The 15,304-nt window shown below is 44.7% G+C and overlaps 2 protein-coding genes across 2 annotated transcripts; both read left to right on the top strand.

The window, feature by feature from the left end:
* The first annotated feature begins 5,363 nt into the window (after nt 1–5,363).
* LOC103972339 (protein SMAX1-like) lies at nt 5,364–9,517 on the top strand. Its single transcript, XM_009386646.3, has 3 exons — nt 5,364–7,218; nt 7,452–7,713; nt 7,810–9,517. Exons 1-3 carry the CDS (start codon nt 5,915–5,917, stop codon nt 9,382–9,384), a joined length of 3,141 nt encoding a protein of 1,046 aa, XP_009384921.2. The 5' UTR covers nt 5,364–5,914; the 3' UTR covers nt 9,385–9,517.
* A 1,976-nt stretch (nt 9,518–11,493) lies between these two features.
* On the top strand, nt 11,494–14,648 carry LOC135631180 (ATP synthase subunit epsilon, mitochondrial-like). The gene is made up of 2 exons (XM_065138642.1): nt 11,494–11,723; nt 14,417–14,648. The coding sequence occupies exons 1-2, from the start codon at nt 11,537–11,539 to the stop codon at nt 14,443–14,445; spliced, it is 216 nt and encodes a 71-aa protein (XP_064994714.1). The 5' UTR covers nt 11,494–11,536; the 3' UTR covers nt 14,446–14,648.
* Nucleotides 14,649–15,304: the final 656 nt, after the last annotated feature.

The following is a 15,304-nucleotide window of genomic DNA, read 5'->3' as shown; positions in this document are numbered from 1 at the left end:
GTACTATACTATAACAATGTTATATTAAGAAAGAAAATATATAAAACTGTTCGGTATACCCTAGTGTACCGCTCGATACGTCCGTATACCGCTCGATATGCTGATACCGTATCGTACCGAGTCAACCTTGAAACATCGGTACGGTACGATCTTGCTTGTTTAGTTTAACGGCACCTATTTTACTATTCAAAGTAGTGAAAGGGCTGCTAAGACATGTTGTCAACCAGTAATCATCAACAAAACATCTGCTGATACACCATGGAAGTACTTCTGTTCGGTATACCCTGGTGTACCTCTCGATACGTCCTGATATACCGCTCGATATACCGGTACCGTATTGTACCGAGTCAACCTTGAAACATCGGTATGGTACGATCTTGCTTGTTTGGTTTAACGGCACCTATTTTACTCTTCAGGAGTAGTGAAAGAGCTGTTAAGACATGTTGTCAACCAGTAATCATCTACAAAACATCTGCTGATACACCATGGAAGTACTTCTTGACTGGATACGAAGGAAATAATTATTTCGGAATTACATTTTCCTGGTAACTAGAATAGTTTTTTTGGTACAATAATTCTGCACTACACACAACAGTTTCTCACATCTTATGTTTTACATCTTAATAGCTTTACTAATGGTCTTATAATCTGTTTACAAGAATGCTAACAAATCACATCTGAAAGGCCAATATTATCGGCAACAAATACAGGATACAGAAATCAAGATAGCTGATAAAAGAACATCTAAGCTCGATATAATCAAGATAAGCTCTTATGCAAGGCATGCAAGAAGAATTTTGCTTGATTCGCTTGTATAGGAAGTCGGACTTGGTTATGTGCTTGGCCTTCGAGGTGGCAGGTTTTAAGCTCGGTGTCGAGGCTGTAGTGAACAGAGAGGTGTGGGCAGACTCACTTTCACCAGGTCTTTCACCGGGCTTGTTGTATCAGGAAGCTTGATGAATGAGAGACTATGGCATGTCGGCAGAGAGGACATGCCACTGATCCTGGAGGTGCTGTTGAGGTCGGTGTTGCTGGTTGAACAGAAGATACAATGCACAAGTGGTGCAGAATTCATGGTTACAACCTGCAAAACAAAAGAAAGCTCTGTTTTTTATCCCTAAGTAAGAAGAAAAGAAAGGTGCTGTATCGATATGTATGCGCTGATGGATGACCGAATAGAGTAGTTGCTCCAGAATAGAGTAATTCCAATCTCAATCTAGCGAAAAGCAGCAGATTGATGATGGAATGCATTATCTCATTCAAAGTTTCAAGATATGTACCCACTGCAGCAACTGTGCATTTTGATTCCAAACAAATAGCACATGAAGTGGATTCGTATTTTGCCTTTCTCCAGCCATATTCCCTAAGAGACACCTGAAACAACATCAAAATCGAATGAGCATGTAAACTTTTCTACTGTTGAAGAAGGAAGGAATTTGAGTTAACTTGCAATCAGGTAATCCAGCAGAAAATAACAAGGAACTGAAATTTATTTACCAATCTGCTACATCAGTGTTATTTGGTTTGAAGTTTTTGTCTGACAAGACTCCAACAGAAGTAATGTAGTCCTGCAAATGACTATTTTTTGTTCTGCACAAGGAATTCAACATGCAACCGTGCCATCACAATTGTTCTGCCGAAAAGAAATCGAACAACATAGTACATGTTAGTAAACTGATGGGCGATGGCCGGTGAGTCAGCACGGTCCGATCCACGGATCGATGTCGGGAGTCAATGGTTGATCAAACGGGTCGCCGAGGTTGATCGACCGTAGGTTGGGATGTTGGATCCGTCTGGAGAAAGGCGCCTCTCGATCAGGATGGTCACGCCTCGGGGGGTGGCCGCTCTCCTGCACTGAAGGCCCTCGTCGGGTGGTTACCGACTTTGGCCCCTCAACGAGTAAGTTAGCGCTTGGTTCTCTTTTGTTTTCACCTTCCTTGACCAGATGCCGACCATGGATTTTTATATTGTTGTACGAGGGTCGGTCGTACACGGGTTTGGCATGACAGGATTTCCGGGATAAGATGTACCGAGGAATGCCTTGGTACAATAGTATAAAAATCACTGGCTGGCATCTGGCCAGGGAGAGTCAAAAACAAAAAGAACCAAGCACTAATTCGTTAAGGGGCCAAAGTCGGTAACCACCCGACGAGGGTCTTCTGTGCAGGAGAGTGGCCACCCCCCGGAAGCACGATCGTCCCGACCAAGAGACACCAACCAGTATCGTGACCTGCGGTTGATCCATCCTGGCAACCCGTTCGACCAAGCGAAGTCTCTCGACATCGGCCCGTGGACCAGCCCGAGCTGACCCACCACGGCACATCAGTTCACCAACAGTCACCATGGATGTTTACCTAATGTATGTACTCCCTCTTTGCAGTTATCAGGTAGGAGAATCTCTGTAATTATTCTTAAAAATCCTGTGTTTGCTGTTCCGATAAGGCTATTAGAAATTATGAGTCAATCTTATTGTCTCGAGATATCTTTCCGAGTTTGTAAATTTATGATTGGAGATGATCTTGATGAGATATATCTTGATCGTCGAATCGACACATTGAATTTGATATGAACTTTTGGAAGATGTGTCACTATACATTGAATTCGATTCTTGACCAGAATATAAGTTCATCGATAACTTGAGCTTAAATATTTTAATTAAGTCCCTACCTTGTGGTCAATGTGTTTCTGAGTTACTTATCCCGGTGGTAAACAATAAATATCTGCAATTAGAATCTGAGTGTGAGTCAGCTGACCTCAAGACAAATATACTGGGACGGATGATTTGGTATCAATGTGTCGTCCAGCTATTAGTGCTTCCTTGCATCAGCCGCGAGACTTTAGATTACGAGGAACCGTTCACATACAAATTGCTTGCCATGATATGTTCAAGAAATTGCATGTGGTATGGTAGTTGACTTTTAAGATTGGCTGCTGAAACAGGGAAAGGTGTTGCTGAACTTAATGGAATCAAAAGTGTCCAAATCTGAATCAAAGGCTTTGAATATTTTGGAAGCATGTACACTTCCAATTTCTTATTCTTTAATGATTCATTTCTTCTACTTTTCTTCCAGAGAAATAATGTGAACTTTTATGGAGTTGGTATGCCTACTTGCTACATGTAACATCACAACCTTCCTCCCCATCTGATATTTCCTGATTGTGCGTGCGTGCGTCAGGAAGAAGAAAATGGTGGCCTGTTTTTGCTGACATTGTTGCTTTGAGTTGTTCTCCTTTTCCTTTGTAGGCCTGCTTTGAACAAACATGGGAGTTCTACATGAGCTTCGGTGACTAATGTAATGTCACAGATCCATTTCATGGAGACTGGATACTATTGTTGGCAAGCTTCAAGGATTCCTAAGCCATCCACGAAGTTAATATCGATACTGTTGAGTTGCAGTGATCTTAACCATCAATCTTTAAGAACTGCCGTGATTTGGCACCATTCTTCCTTGATTAGCGGAAGTCCAAACTCTTAGACTTTGCATAAATGGAAAGCATAATGGAACCCCTCATGACATGATCGATATCAATTCACGAAGGGGAACGAACTCTTCATGAATCCTTGCTTCTGTGATTCTGGCTTGGATGGAAGATTTGCTGATCAAACTCAAACCGCGACAGTTCTCAAGGCCACAGATGAAGGCAGTCTAAAGGTCGTGGAATGAAGTCAGCCATGGCTTTTAGGGTGAGGAAGAAGGATGGGAGAGACAGAGAGAGACTTCAACGTGCACACCACAGTTGCAATATTCTATTCTTTGTCAGAGGAGAAGCTTCGTTTTGCAAGCATTCACATATACTCCCTATTAGTAAGAGACTCCCTCTACTTTGTACGTGTGGCCATTGTTTCAGGGAGAGGGAAGGCATGACACATGCATAGCCACTGTGTGTTCATCGATGACCCTTAGCTTTCTTCCTTCCTTATTGATAAAGCAAGCTCAACAGCCGAAGGAATTCTTGCTCGCTGTTACGTGATCCTTTGGTTCATTTAAATACCCAATATGCGAATCTTCTCAAACCCATAAATTAATTTACTTTCCAAGAAGAAGACAAGCGGCCACATTTCAGTTTAAAGATACCTCTTGACTGCTTCTCCCGTATGAATATTTTGGGAACTGATTAGCCTTTCAAATTGTAAACATCACAGTATTTCTTCAAAATTCAAGAGCAAAAAAATTTCTGATATATTTTTAGCTTGTTGATCGCTGCGATTTCATTTGATTTTTGGAATTATTCTCCCCCCTCTCAACAAATATTAGTGCCATATATCTTAAACATGTCAATCCAGATGCCTATTTCTTTTCACATGATCGAAGAGCTTGGTGTTGGGTACGTCATGCTCGTGGATCAGCCTTTTCGATCGACATGTGATGTTGTGATGGTGGGTTGAATTTTGGAGCAAGTAGTTTCTGATGAGGAGAGGAAAAAATGGTGGAATAGCAGCCTTTTCGATCTCGTCTTGTTTCAGGTGGGGTTGATTACTGTGAACCTGATGATGCTGCATGGACCACAGCGATTACATCGAAAGGAGGGAACACAAAAGGTTTCGATGAAAAGCCGATGAGAAGATGGCGTGCAGTAAAGAGCCAAACGGCGAGTCGCTTCAACTCCTACTCCTCCTGGTCTACCGAACTGCTGGAGAAACGCGTGAGAGAGAGAGAGAGAGAGAGCGACAAAGGCGAAAGGAGAGCGCGTTATGGAGCGAAGACTGGTGGCAGTACTGAGACGAGGAATGATGACGACAACGATCTGATCCCTTTGGCCGACTTCGGAGACTTGAAGGGGAGTGAACACATAATGCTCGTGTGAAACCACTGATGCTTGAGAGAGAGAGACGAAAACCTCACTAGTTTTGAATCCGATGTTTCATTCAGCTTTATATTGAATCCCATGCATTTTAATTTATTATCGATTTACGTTGTAGACAGGATAGTACAGTAGAGGCAGACTATGAATGGGAGAAAAGGTCGTATCAGTTCTATACGCGGAGAAGGTATTTGGCAGAGGAGAGAGAAAATGGTAGTAGGTGGAGTGTAGTCAAACGTCAGAAAAGAAAGAAGTGACTCAGAAAGCTGAAATCAAAAAGTGAGGGAGGAGAGAGAGAGAGAGAGGCACGAACAGATTTAGACAACTCATGGTAGTATAGTCAAACGTCAAAATGATAGGATTGAGAGAAAGAAAGAACTGATTCAGAAAGCTAAGGATCGAAAAGCAAGGGAGAGAGAGAAAGAATAAACAATAGATCATGACAAGCCAACCTAAACATGATATCATCACAAGCAGACAAGGCCTTTTGAGAAGGCTGGTCTAACGTACTAATGACATCCAAAAGGTGTTTGAGAGAAAGGTAGGAGAAGGAGATGGCTCTCAGCCTCTCAGGACGCCTACACCATTAGAATTTATATCCTCTCTGTCTCTCCTTTCACATTTCACAAGGCAATTTCACATTCTCTCTCCCTGAGGGGAAAAAGAGGTGAGAGGCAGCTCGTGAGAGAAGGAAGTTTCTATTCGACCATCCTTTCTTTGATCCTTTTCGACTCCGTACTTTGCTGCTGAAACAAGAGGAGAAAGAGAGATAGAGAGAGAGTGAACAAACTAAAACTCTTGGGTTTCTTGTTCTCCGTTCTCTTCCAAAGGTGTCATCTTTCCCCTCGGGCATTAGCTACAGTGGCCTTGGCTTTTACGTTGAGTCCTGTTCTTTTGTGACAGAAGGGAATCAAGTCGAAAGGGAATTGTTTTCCTCGGCGGCTCGCTGTTCATCTCGTTCTTCTTCTTGTTTCGATTGAGAAAAGTTGTGTTTTTGCGGGGTTTCTTCAGATTCGTTGTCAGTAAGCTTGGAAAGGTGAGATTTTTATCGGTTGTCAGCTTTTATAGGTGAGATTTTTATCTGTTAGAAGAGAGGAAGAGAGAGAGAAGGATGAGGGGAGGGCTGAGCGCAATCCTGCAGACGCTGACGCCGGAGGCGGCGAGCGTTCTGACCCGCTCTGTCGAGGAGGCAGCGCGGCGGAAGCACGGGCAGACCACCCCTCTCCACGTGGCTGCCACCCTTGTCGCTGCCCCCTCCGGTCTACTCCGGCGGGCCTGCGTCAGCTCACTCTCTGACACGGTCCACCCTCTCCGATGTCGCGCCCTCGATCTCTGCTTCTCCGTTGCCCTGGACCGCCTCCCTTGCTCCTCATCCTCCTCCTCAGGCGGGGGCGGCGGCGGCGGCGCCGACTCGACTGCTGAGCCGCCGATGTCTAACGCGCTCAAGGCGGCGCTCAAGCGTGCCCAGGCGCACCAGCGCCGTGGATGCCCGGAGCAGCAGCAGACGCCGCTCCTCGCTGTCAAGGTCGAGCTCGCGCAGCTCGTCATCTCCATTCTCGACGACCCCTCCGTCAGCCGCGTTATGCGCGAGGCCAGCTTCTCTTCCACCGCTGTGAAGGCTGTCGTCGAGCAATCCCTGTCCTCTTCCTCGTCATCCTCCTCCACCACCGCCCCCGCTTCAACCTTCACTTCCCCTGCTTCCCCTGCTCTCTTCGCTTCCTCCCTCGGCGGCGGTCTCAGTCACAATTTAAGCATCCACGCCTCCCCCGCCCGCAACCTCTACATGAATCCCCGCTTCTACCAGCACCGACACAGCAGTGGCGCCACCGCCGGAGGTGGCCTAGAGGAACCCCGGAGAGAGGAGGTGAAGCGGGTGATGGACATTCTGCTGAGATCCGAGAAACGGAATCCGGTCCTTGTCGGTGACTCGCATCCGGACGCAGTCATGAAGGAGGTACTACAGAAGATCGAATCTGGCGACGCCCCGCCGCCACTCCAAACAGCCCAAGTCGTCTCCTTCGCGAAGCAACTGGCCACAGCCGCCGTAGCTAGCGACCTGTCCTGGATCCCCGCATGGATCAGAGAGTTGGGCGCCTCCATCGAGACCGAGATGAGCCGGGGCCATGGCGTGGTTCTTGATCTCGGAGACCTCAGTTGGCTGGTGGAGAGCCCCGGCGGGGCTTCAATAGCTTCGGCTGGGCCTCAGACGAGGCAGATCGTTTGCGAGGTCGGCCGTGTGGTGGTGGCGGAGATGGGGAAGCTTGTGAAGAGTTTTGAAGACCACGGTCGGCTGTGGCTGGTTGGCACGGCGACGAGCGCGACGTACCTCCGGTGCCAGGTCTACTACCCGGCGATGGAGAATGATTGGGATCTGCAGGTGCTGCCGATCGCTTCACGGCCGCGTATATTCCCAAAGTGAGATCTTTTTCCCTTTCTTGTTAGCAGTATTCGCTGCTAAGTTCTTGCTGGTGTCTTGATTTTGTTCTCTATTTGGATTGCACAATACGCTGCCATTCAATTAGGAAAGGAGCTGATAGATTTCAGTGTTTTTTTCTTGGAATGGATTAAATGCCTTCCTTAGATCTCATTTTGCGGACAACACTTTTGGTATCAAGCATCAACCATTCTTTTATTGATTCGAATTGTAGGCTTGGGGTCATTGGTAATCTTAGCAGCTCCGCTGCCGCTGCTATAACCAGAAGTCAACCTCCCGATGGCGCAGATTCTTCAGGTAAAATCCTGTGCTCTGTCTGCATGGAGAGCTACAAGCATCAACTGGCCAGGCTTGTCACCGAGGAAATCAAGAAATCGCCTTCCAAGGTTGAAGACAACAAGGCATTGCCGAAGTGGCTGCAGCTTGCTAAGCTTAGCAATGGAGGTGGCACGAAACCATCAACTAGTCTTCTTCAGGTCTCATTTTGTTTACAGATACACATTCCATAGTCGAAGCACGGTAGTGTTTCCTGAAAGCTAAAATTTCTTTGATCTGAATCGTGTTTGTGTCAGGCGAAGGAAGAGGAACAAGAGCTGATGGGGAAGCAGAGCACGGAGGAGCTGCTCAAGAAATGGCAGGACACGTGCTCTCGCCTTCACCCCAGCCTCTCTCATACGGTGCTCCTCGGCTCTCCCCAGCCTGATTCGGACTTAACACTGTTTCGAAACCTCGTCCACCGGAGAAAGATTATGCTGAACGCATCAAGTGAGCAGCCATGTAGCCTTCCTCGGAGCCCGGTGAAGACTGATCTGGTCCTCGGGAACTCGAGAGCCTCAAACGCTCTGTTGGAGAAGACCCATGCAGAGCGCGTCAAGGACTTCACTGAGTGCACGCAGGATGGATTCTCGATCCAGCAGAGGGCCAAAGTCACCGGCATCTCGGAGAAAGATGCCTTCAAGCGGCTGTTGAAGGGGCTCACCGAGAAGGTTGGCTGGCAACAGGAAGCAGCTTCCGCCATTGCTACTGCTCTGATGCACTCCAAACCCGAGAACTGGAAGCGGCCAGGCGGCGGTGCTAAAGGCGACACTTGGCTTCTTCTCATCGGCCCCGACAAGGTTGGTAAGAGGACGATGGCCACCGCGCTGTCGGAGACCTTATTCGGGACTGCCCCGACCATGGTTCGTTTCAGTGGCACTTCAACATGCTCTAATGGAGATGATGGAGAGTCGAACATGGTCTCGCGTGGAAGGACTCCGATGGATCGTGTGTCGGAGGCTGTGCGCCGGAACCCGTTCTCGGTGGTCGTGCTCGAGGATATAGATCAGGCAGATGGGGTCGTGCAGGGAGGCATCAAGCGGGCCATGGAACGGGGTCGACTGCTCGACTCGTACGGCCGGGAGGTCAGCTTGGGGAGTGTCATCTTCGTCCTCACTTCGAGTTGGTTGCCGGAAGAGCTCAAGAGCCGCCATGAATCCCTCATCCTTCTAGAGGAGAAGATCTTGCACTCCGTCGGTCATGGGTGGCAACTGGAGCTCTCAGCTGAGAAGAACCCCGGAAAGCGTTGTGCCGATTGGCTCGGCAATGGTGATCAACCAACGAAACTGAGGAAGCAGTCGTCGTGTGGCGTAGGCATATCGCTGGACTTGAACTTGGCAGTAGCCATGGAGGACGCAGCCGGAGAGGGCTCATGGAACTCAAGCGACCTCACCACCGAGCACGAACATGAGAATGGAAGGCTGGCCGTCAAGTGTTCGACGTCGTCCTCTGCCTCCCGATGGATGGAATTGGTGGAGAATACCATAATGTTCAATCCTGTGGACTTCAGCCCTCTGAGAAGGACCGTATCAGACTCAATATCGACGAAATTTGCCACCGTAATGGGCGACGGATGCTCCATAAAGGTCGACGAGGACGCCGTCGACCGGATCGTCGCGGGCGCATGGCTCGCGGGAGCAGCATTCGACGAATGGTCCGAAAGGGTGCTAATACCCAACTTGAGGCAACTGAAATGTAATCTGCAAGCAGACGACGGCGTGGTGGTCGTCAGGCTATCGGTGGTGAAAGGGGGCCCAGCAAAGAGTCCCGGCGACCGTGAGTGGCTGCCGACGTCGGTGGCAATTGCCGTCGATGGGTTGTGGACAACATGAACATCACACAGTGCTTCCTATTGTTTTTTCTCTTAGGATGCTGCTGGGATACTGAGGCTTCAAAACCCAAACAAGTTAGAATCATGAGGCTGTTTATAACATGTTCATCAATCTAAATCATATTCTTAGCCGATCTTTTGTTTGACATCAGCACTGATATAGGATTCTCTTGTTGTTGTGTATGTTACATGTAATGCTGCAGTCATATGTCGTGTCTAACATTATAATTAGTAGAATGTGTGTGTGTGTGTGTTCCAATTGGTGCAGCAACAATTAGTAGTTTCAGGAATACAACGTGGAGGTGTCTTCTCCACCGAGAAGCAGTGACCGAGAGGGAAGAAGATAGGCCACTTATTTTAAATGCAGTGGCAGAAGGCGTTGGCTGCATGTTTCATGCAATCTCTGCCTGCTGCCAGGAATGCCAAAAGACAACTCTCGAACACCTTTTGTGCTGACTCCAATGGAGGACACACCCTTTCCCTGTAAGCAAAGCATTAAACCGGCGGGCCTCCATTAAATTCAACCCCACCCACCGGCGAGGGATGTGTCGTGTGAATTCATCTGTCAAGAAAGATAAAAGAGGCAGCAGATTAAATGCATGGCCTGCTCAAAAGTTGCCTCAGGTTAGATAGATAGAAAAGAAAGGGAATTTGCACACGGCTCATTCATTCACAGGTGTCTAAAGATCGATGCTTCAGAAGAAGACAAGTCATTTACACTTCTCGAGAAGCTCGAAGGGAGGAGAGGGTCCTCCGGCAACAGTGATGCATGTGCCTCCATTCATTGCCTTTTTGCCTACCACCTGCTTCCTCTCGTTGCAGCCATATCTCCCTCAGCTATTCCACATATATTATTGTGGCACATATGATGAGATCAGAGCATGAGAGATGGGCTCAGAGGTCACCTACAAACACGTACAAAAGAGACAGTGATTGTGGTCTGCTCCTTTTTCTCATGAAAGCTCAAGTGCTGTCAAAGATGGTCAGTCTGCCATGTCTACAGTGTCTGGCGGTAGAGTTGCCATCATCATTCTCTAGAGCTGGTTGTCTACATACATGAGGTCGACGGCCACTCATCTTGACACGAACCTTTACCGGAAAGCATGCCTCATGTTCAGCATTTGTCAGACTTGTTTCTCACTCTTTATCAGACTTATTTAGGCACAGAGAGAGAGAGAGAGAGAGAGAGTTCTGAACACGACGCTTCATGCATGCATCATTCCAACTCAGACCACAGTCTGAGCATGCAGCTTGTGCATCAAATTAACATGCGACATCACACTACTCATCCTGTAATCTCCTATCAGTATGAATAGTAGGGAGTTCTACTACAAGCATGCATGGATCACTAAGCCTTGCTCACTCTATATCTCAGCCAAGAGAACATGGTGTGGAGCCTTTCCACACAGGAGAGAGATCAACAAAAGTAGCTTTTGACGCAGCCACGCAAAGCCAAAGAAATATATAGAAGTCAGCAGCAACTTTTGTTGGTAAAAGGAGCCATCAAAGGCACCCTCAAAGCAATGAGTCCTCCCTCTTCCACAAACTCCCAAGGAAAAGAAGCACAGTACTGTGGCATAAAACACATGCGGCTGCTGAGATCATTGGCATAAATCACACCAGTTAGGGTTTGCAAAAGAACCTCATGAATCTGATTTATTATTTTTTTAATGCATATTAATTTTTTATCCAACAAAGAGAAAGTAACGTCACTATAAAAAATAAATTAAACAATAAGCAATGAAGTTATTTCCATACTACTTTGGAAGGAAAATAAAAAATAAAAACCATCAATATTATAGGAATAATCATTATTATTATTATTATTATTATTATTATTATTAGTAAAGGGTAAGTGGTGAAATTTCTGACAATTTTGTGAGATCATAATAAGATGCTGAGCTGTAAATTTGGTAATTTATTTTTTAAAAGTGTTTTTAATTTTTTTTTCCACGCAAAGCTAACACACATTACAGCAATTTGGGCCCTTTAATGGGCCTTTTTTAAGGCCCACTCTACCTCCACTCAAGTAGTCCGGCCCGTCCAGGACTTGCATGAAATGACATAAATGTCCTCAACTGTTAATTAAGCTAATCGCAGATGCCCCAAAGAGGAGAACTGTTGTGTGGGAAAAGAAGAGAGAGGAGGAGGCGATGGCGAGCACAGCGGCGGCGGTGCCGTTCTGGAGGGCGGCGGGAATGACGTACATCACCTACTCCAACATCTGCGCCTCCCTCGTGCGGGGCTGCCTCAAGGAGCCCTACCGATCGGAGGCCGTCGCCCGGGAGAAGGTCCACTTCATCGTCTCCAAGTGGGCCGACGGCAAGCCCGAGAAGCCCTGTGAGTCGCCCCTTCTCTGATCTAAGGCTAATCCCTCTTTATGGATTTCGCTACTATGCCGAAGCTCTCGTAAGAGTCAAATCGGTTGTTTTAGGGTTTCGTTTTAGGAGAAAGATCATGCCTTTTTCGTATTGTCTGTTGAAACGATACCATTGGCTACAACGTGGCGATTGGAATTTTTTTGGGGGATTTAGTGGGTTACATGCTTCTGTATAGTATTTTTTGTTTCCTTGATTCCTTCTTCAAGCCTTCGTCTGGTCATCGGGCTTCTGCATTGTGTGTTTGGGATCTCGATTTGCTCATGACGGATTAACTGATGGGCACGATCAATTATGGATTTAGGTATTTGGTTGTCTATGATCTTTAGATGTCGGATTAGACTGTCGGATTGGAGGTGGTGGAAACGTTATCAAGTGCCCTGATAATTTTAGATCGCAGTCTTGCTGCCCTTTGGGTGTGGGTGATCCACTTCTTTTCTTTTTCTTGTTCCTCCTTATATTGTGGAAATAGAGAAAAATAATTTTGCTTATATTGTCCATAGCATCATTCTTTATCAATATATTTGCCTGCGGTCGAGAATGATGGCAAGTAGAAGCATTATCCTGTATCTGTGAGCCAACTTGAGTAATCATGCATTTGACCCTTTAAAGTGGCAATAATGAATTTCTATATGTGTGATACACTGAAGATTAGAGCAACCATCATGACTCGACGCCATTGACCTATTAACTTTGTTGAGCCTGAACTGGACTACTATCTCAGGATGCTTAGGTCGAAGTTAATCTTAGTATATCCATCAAGTTTTTAGAAGCTATCCTAAGTCTTCTTTCACTTCCAGCGTATGACTTAGGATGTGTAAGCCAAGTTAATGATGGCACACCCATAAAACTCTTACAAACTTACCTGTGTTTTCCACATTTCCACTTATAATGTGCGACTAAACTCAGATGTGATAACAATAATAGGTTCAAAACTCAGTACTTGCTCATGGGATCAATCATGTTGATCTGAAAGGAACATTTGCATCCTCAATCATGAGAGACTAGTGCATCAATTACTTTCTTCTCATTGTAGGCTTAAAGTCCTTCATGTCCCAATACAATGTCATAGCTAAGAGTTGACAATGAAAGACTTCACTGAGTATGCTACTCTATTGCTGTATTAGTCATCAAATCATATCTTAGCCCATAACATGAATTTATTTAGTGTTTGGATTCTAGGGTCATTCTGGAAATCCTCCAGGAACCAAATCCGCATAAAGGGTTATACTTTGTGAAGATGACAAAATTCTACAGTTTCTCTCTTGGTAAGAAAAGAGGATCTGGAGGTTGCTCTCTTGTCTCTCAATCCAAGTAAATCACTGGTGAATACCGAATGTTTTCAGTGACATGATTTTGACATCAGAGAGGGTTCAACAAACCTATTAATCAGATGGAGCAAGAAATAGTCAGACTAGTATTGTTTTGCAGTAGTCTCATGTCAACACCATGACCTTACTGCTTAAACAGTGGCTTTGGTTTTCTCCCTTTGTAGATGTTGTTGCCCAAAATCTTCTGTACAGTAATGTGATTGGACTAGTATTGTTTTGTAGTAGTCTCATGTCAACACCATGACCTTACTGCTTAAACAGTCGCTTTGGTTTTCTCCTTTTGTAGATGTTCTAGCCCAAAATCTTCTATATGGTAATGTGATTCACATTTACTTGAAAATCATGGACATGAATAAGTGCTAGATTTTATTATCTTAAGTTAAGGGCTTCTTGATGGTTGCCATACTTGAAAATCATGGACATGAGTAAGTGCTAGATTTGATTTTCTTGAGTTAAGGTCATTCTTGATGCGTGCCATCAGACTAGTTATTTCTATGGTTTCACAAGTTGTATATTCTCTAGGATCCTTTCTGAGAAGTACTCATATCTTACTGTGCCATTTCTCTGTCCTTAAAATTGTTACTGAATGGATAAGATATCTTTCATAATACCTTTTCGTTCTCGGAAGCAATCTGCACGAGTATTATGATATCTTGCATGATACTCATATCTAAAGTTATTTGAATTCTATGAACACTTTGTTTAGGAGCATAGTTACTGATCAGCTCTTGATTTAAGAGAAACAGAATATACACCCATCTAATTCATTGATGTTGTTCGCATGTCATATCAAGTGTATTTGTAAAGTTAAAGTGATAGCATCTTTCAGAACCAGGCTTACATATGCTCCTGTGTGAAGTATGACCGGTCTTACTGATCAAGGATAAACTGCAACTGATTTCCTTTTCATGAGTTGAATCCCAAAGACCACCGTGCTTATTAATCTTAGTAGATTGACCTCCTTGCTAACTTCCTTGTTGCAAGATCAGAGATCTTATATTCTTTGGTTTCTTCTGTTATTGATGTTTCTTTGTAATTCCAACTTATAGAACTTCAAAATCACTTCCTTAAGAGAGAACTCAATATCCTATATGAATTATGTCAAATTTTTATGATGAGTATGCTGAATAATGTGATGTATATGAAATGTGAGTGTCAAAGGAACTATGGTTGGATATGCATGGTTGCCAAATTAGTCCAAAAGTTAATTACATGGCATTTTTTTTTTACCATCCGAGTATGCTATACTTGGTGTTTTGGTTTTAAATTTTAATTTATGTTGTAGAAAATTTTGTTTATGCTAATTTGTTTCTTTGCTCATCAGCCATCCGTTCCGATTCACCTGAAGCATGAAATGAGATGAAGACAGTTTGATAATTGCATGAAGGTCGCTCCAACTACAGCTAAGTGGTTCGTGTAATGTTTGACTTTTTTCAGCTTGCAGGGAATAAAGTTTAAAACAAGTTGTTAAACCAGTATTTGCCTTTGGGCTGTTTTGGAATTTACCTTCTTATGAACTCAAATCTGCAATATGCAAATTATGGATTGTTTTTCTATTCTTTGTTGCCACATTATTGCCGGTGGTGTTTGCTAGGTTTTGATGATTCTGATCAGATTCAATGCAGTGAGCAAAATTTCTTCAATTGTCAACGCCCTTCATGATTGATTGGTTTGTAACATTTGGCATCTGATCCTAACTGCTGTCTGATAATTTCTTTATTGCCATCCAAACATAATTACTGGGATCGCTTTCAGGTTTGGATAGCCATTCTCTGCATAGATTATAAGTAGGGAAGATAGGGTTTATCCAAAGTTCAACAGCCTGTGATAATTTATCTTTTTTATGATAATTTATTAAAACTTGTTATTAATTAAACTAATTAACACCTTAAAATCTTTTTAAAAACCTTACCTAAGACTATCGGGCACCACATGGGGAACGACAGGACGAGTAAATGCAATCTTTTAACGATGCTGCTGTCCGCTAGTGGATCTCAATTCTGTGCTTCGTCTGCCAAAATATACTGCAAGTAAAGAACCAAGCATGACAAAAGGTCCAAAGAAAACACTGCCTGCACTCACTATAAAATTAGTCCTGCACATCACTCTTTTTCCTACCATCCCTTCCCTTGTTAATGCATATCCGGACTGTCTATTTCATACCAAATGCATAGCAGCATGGCCAGTTTCAAATTACTCCACCCCCCCACCC

The sequence above is a fragment of the Musa acuminata genome, chromosome BXJ3-2, assembly GCF_036884655.1.
Source record: "Musa acuminata AAA Group cultivar baxijiao chromosome BXJ3-2, Cavendish_Baxijiao_AAA, whole genome shotgun sequence".
Taxonomy (NCBI): Eukaryota; Viridiplantae; Streptophyta; class Magnoliopsida; order Zingiberales; family Musaceae; genus Musa; species Musa acuminata.
The sequence above is the reverse complement of the archived record's forward strand: the minus strand, read 5'-3'. Positions and strand labels throughout refer to the sequence as shown.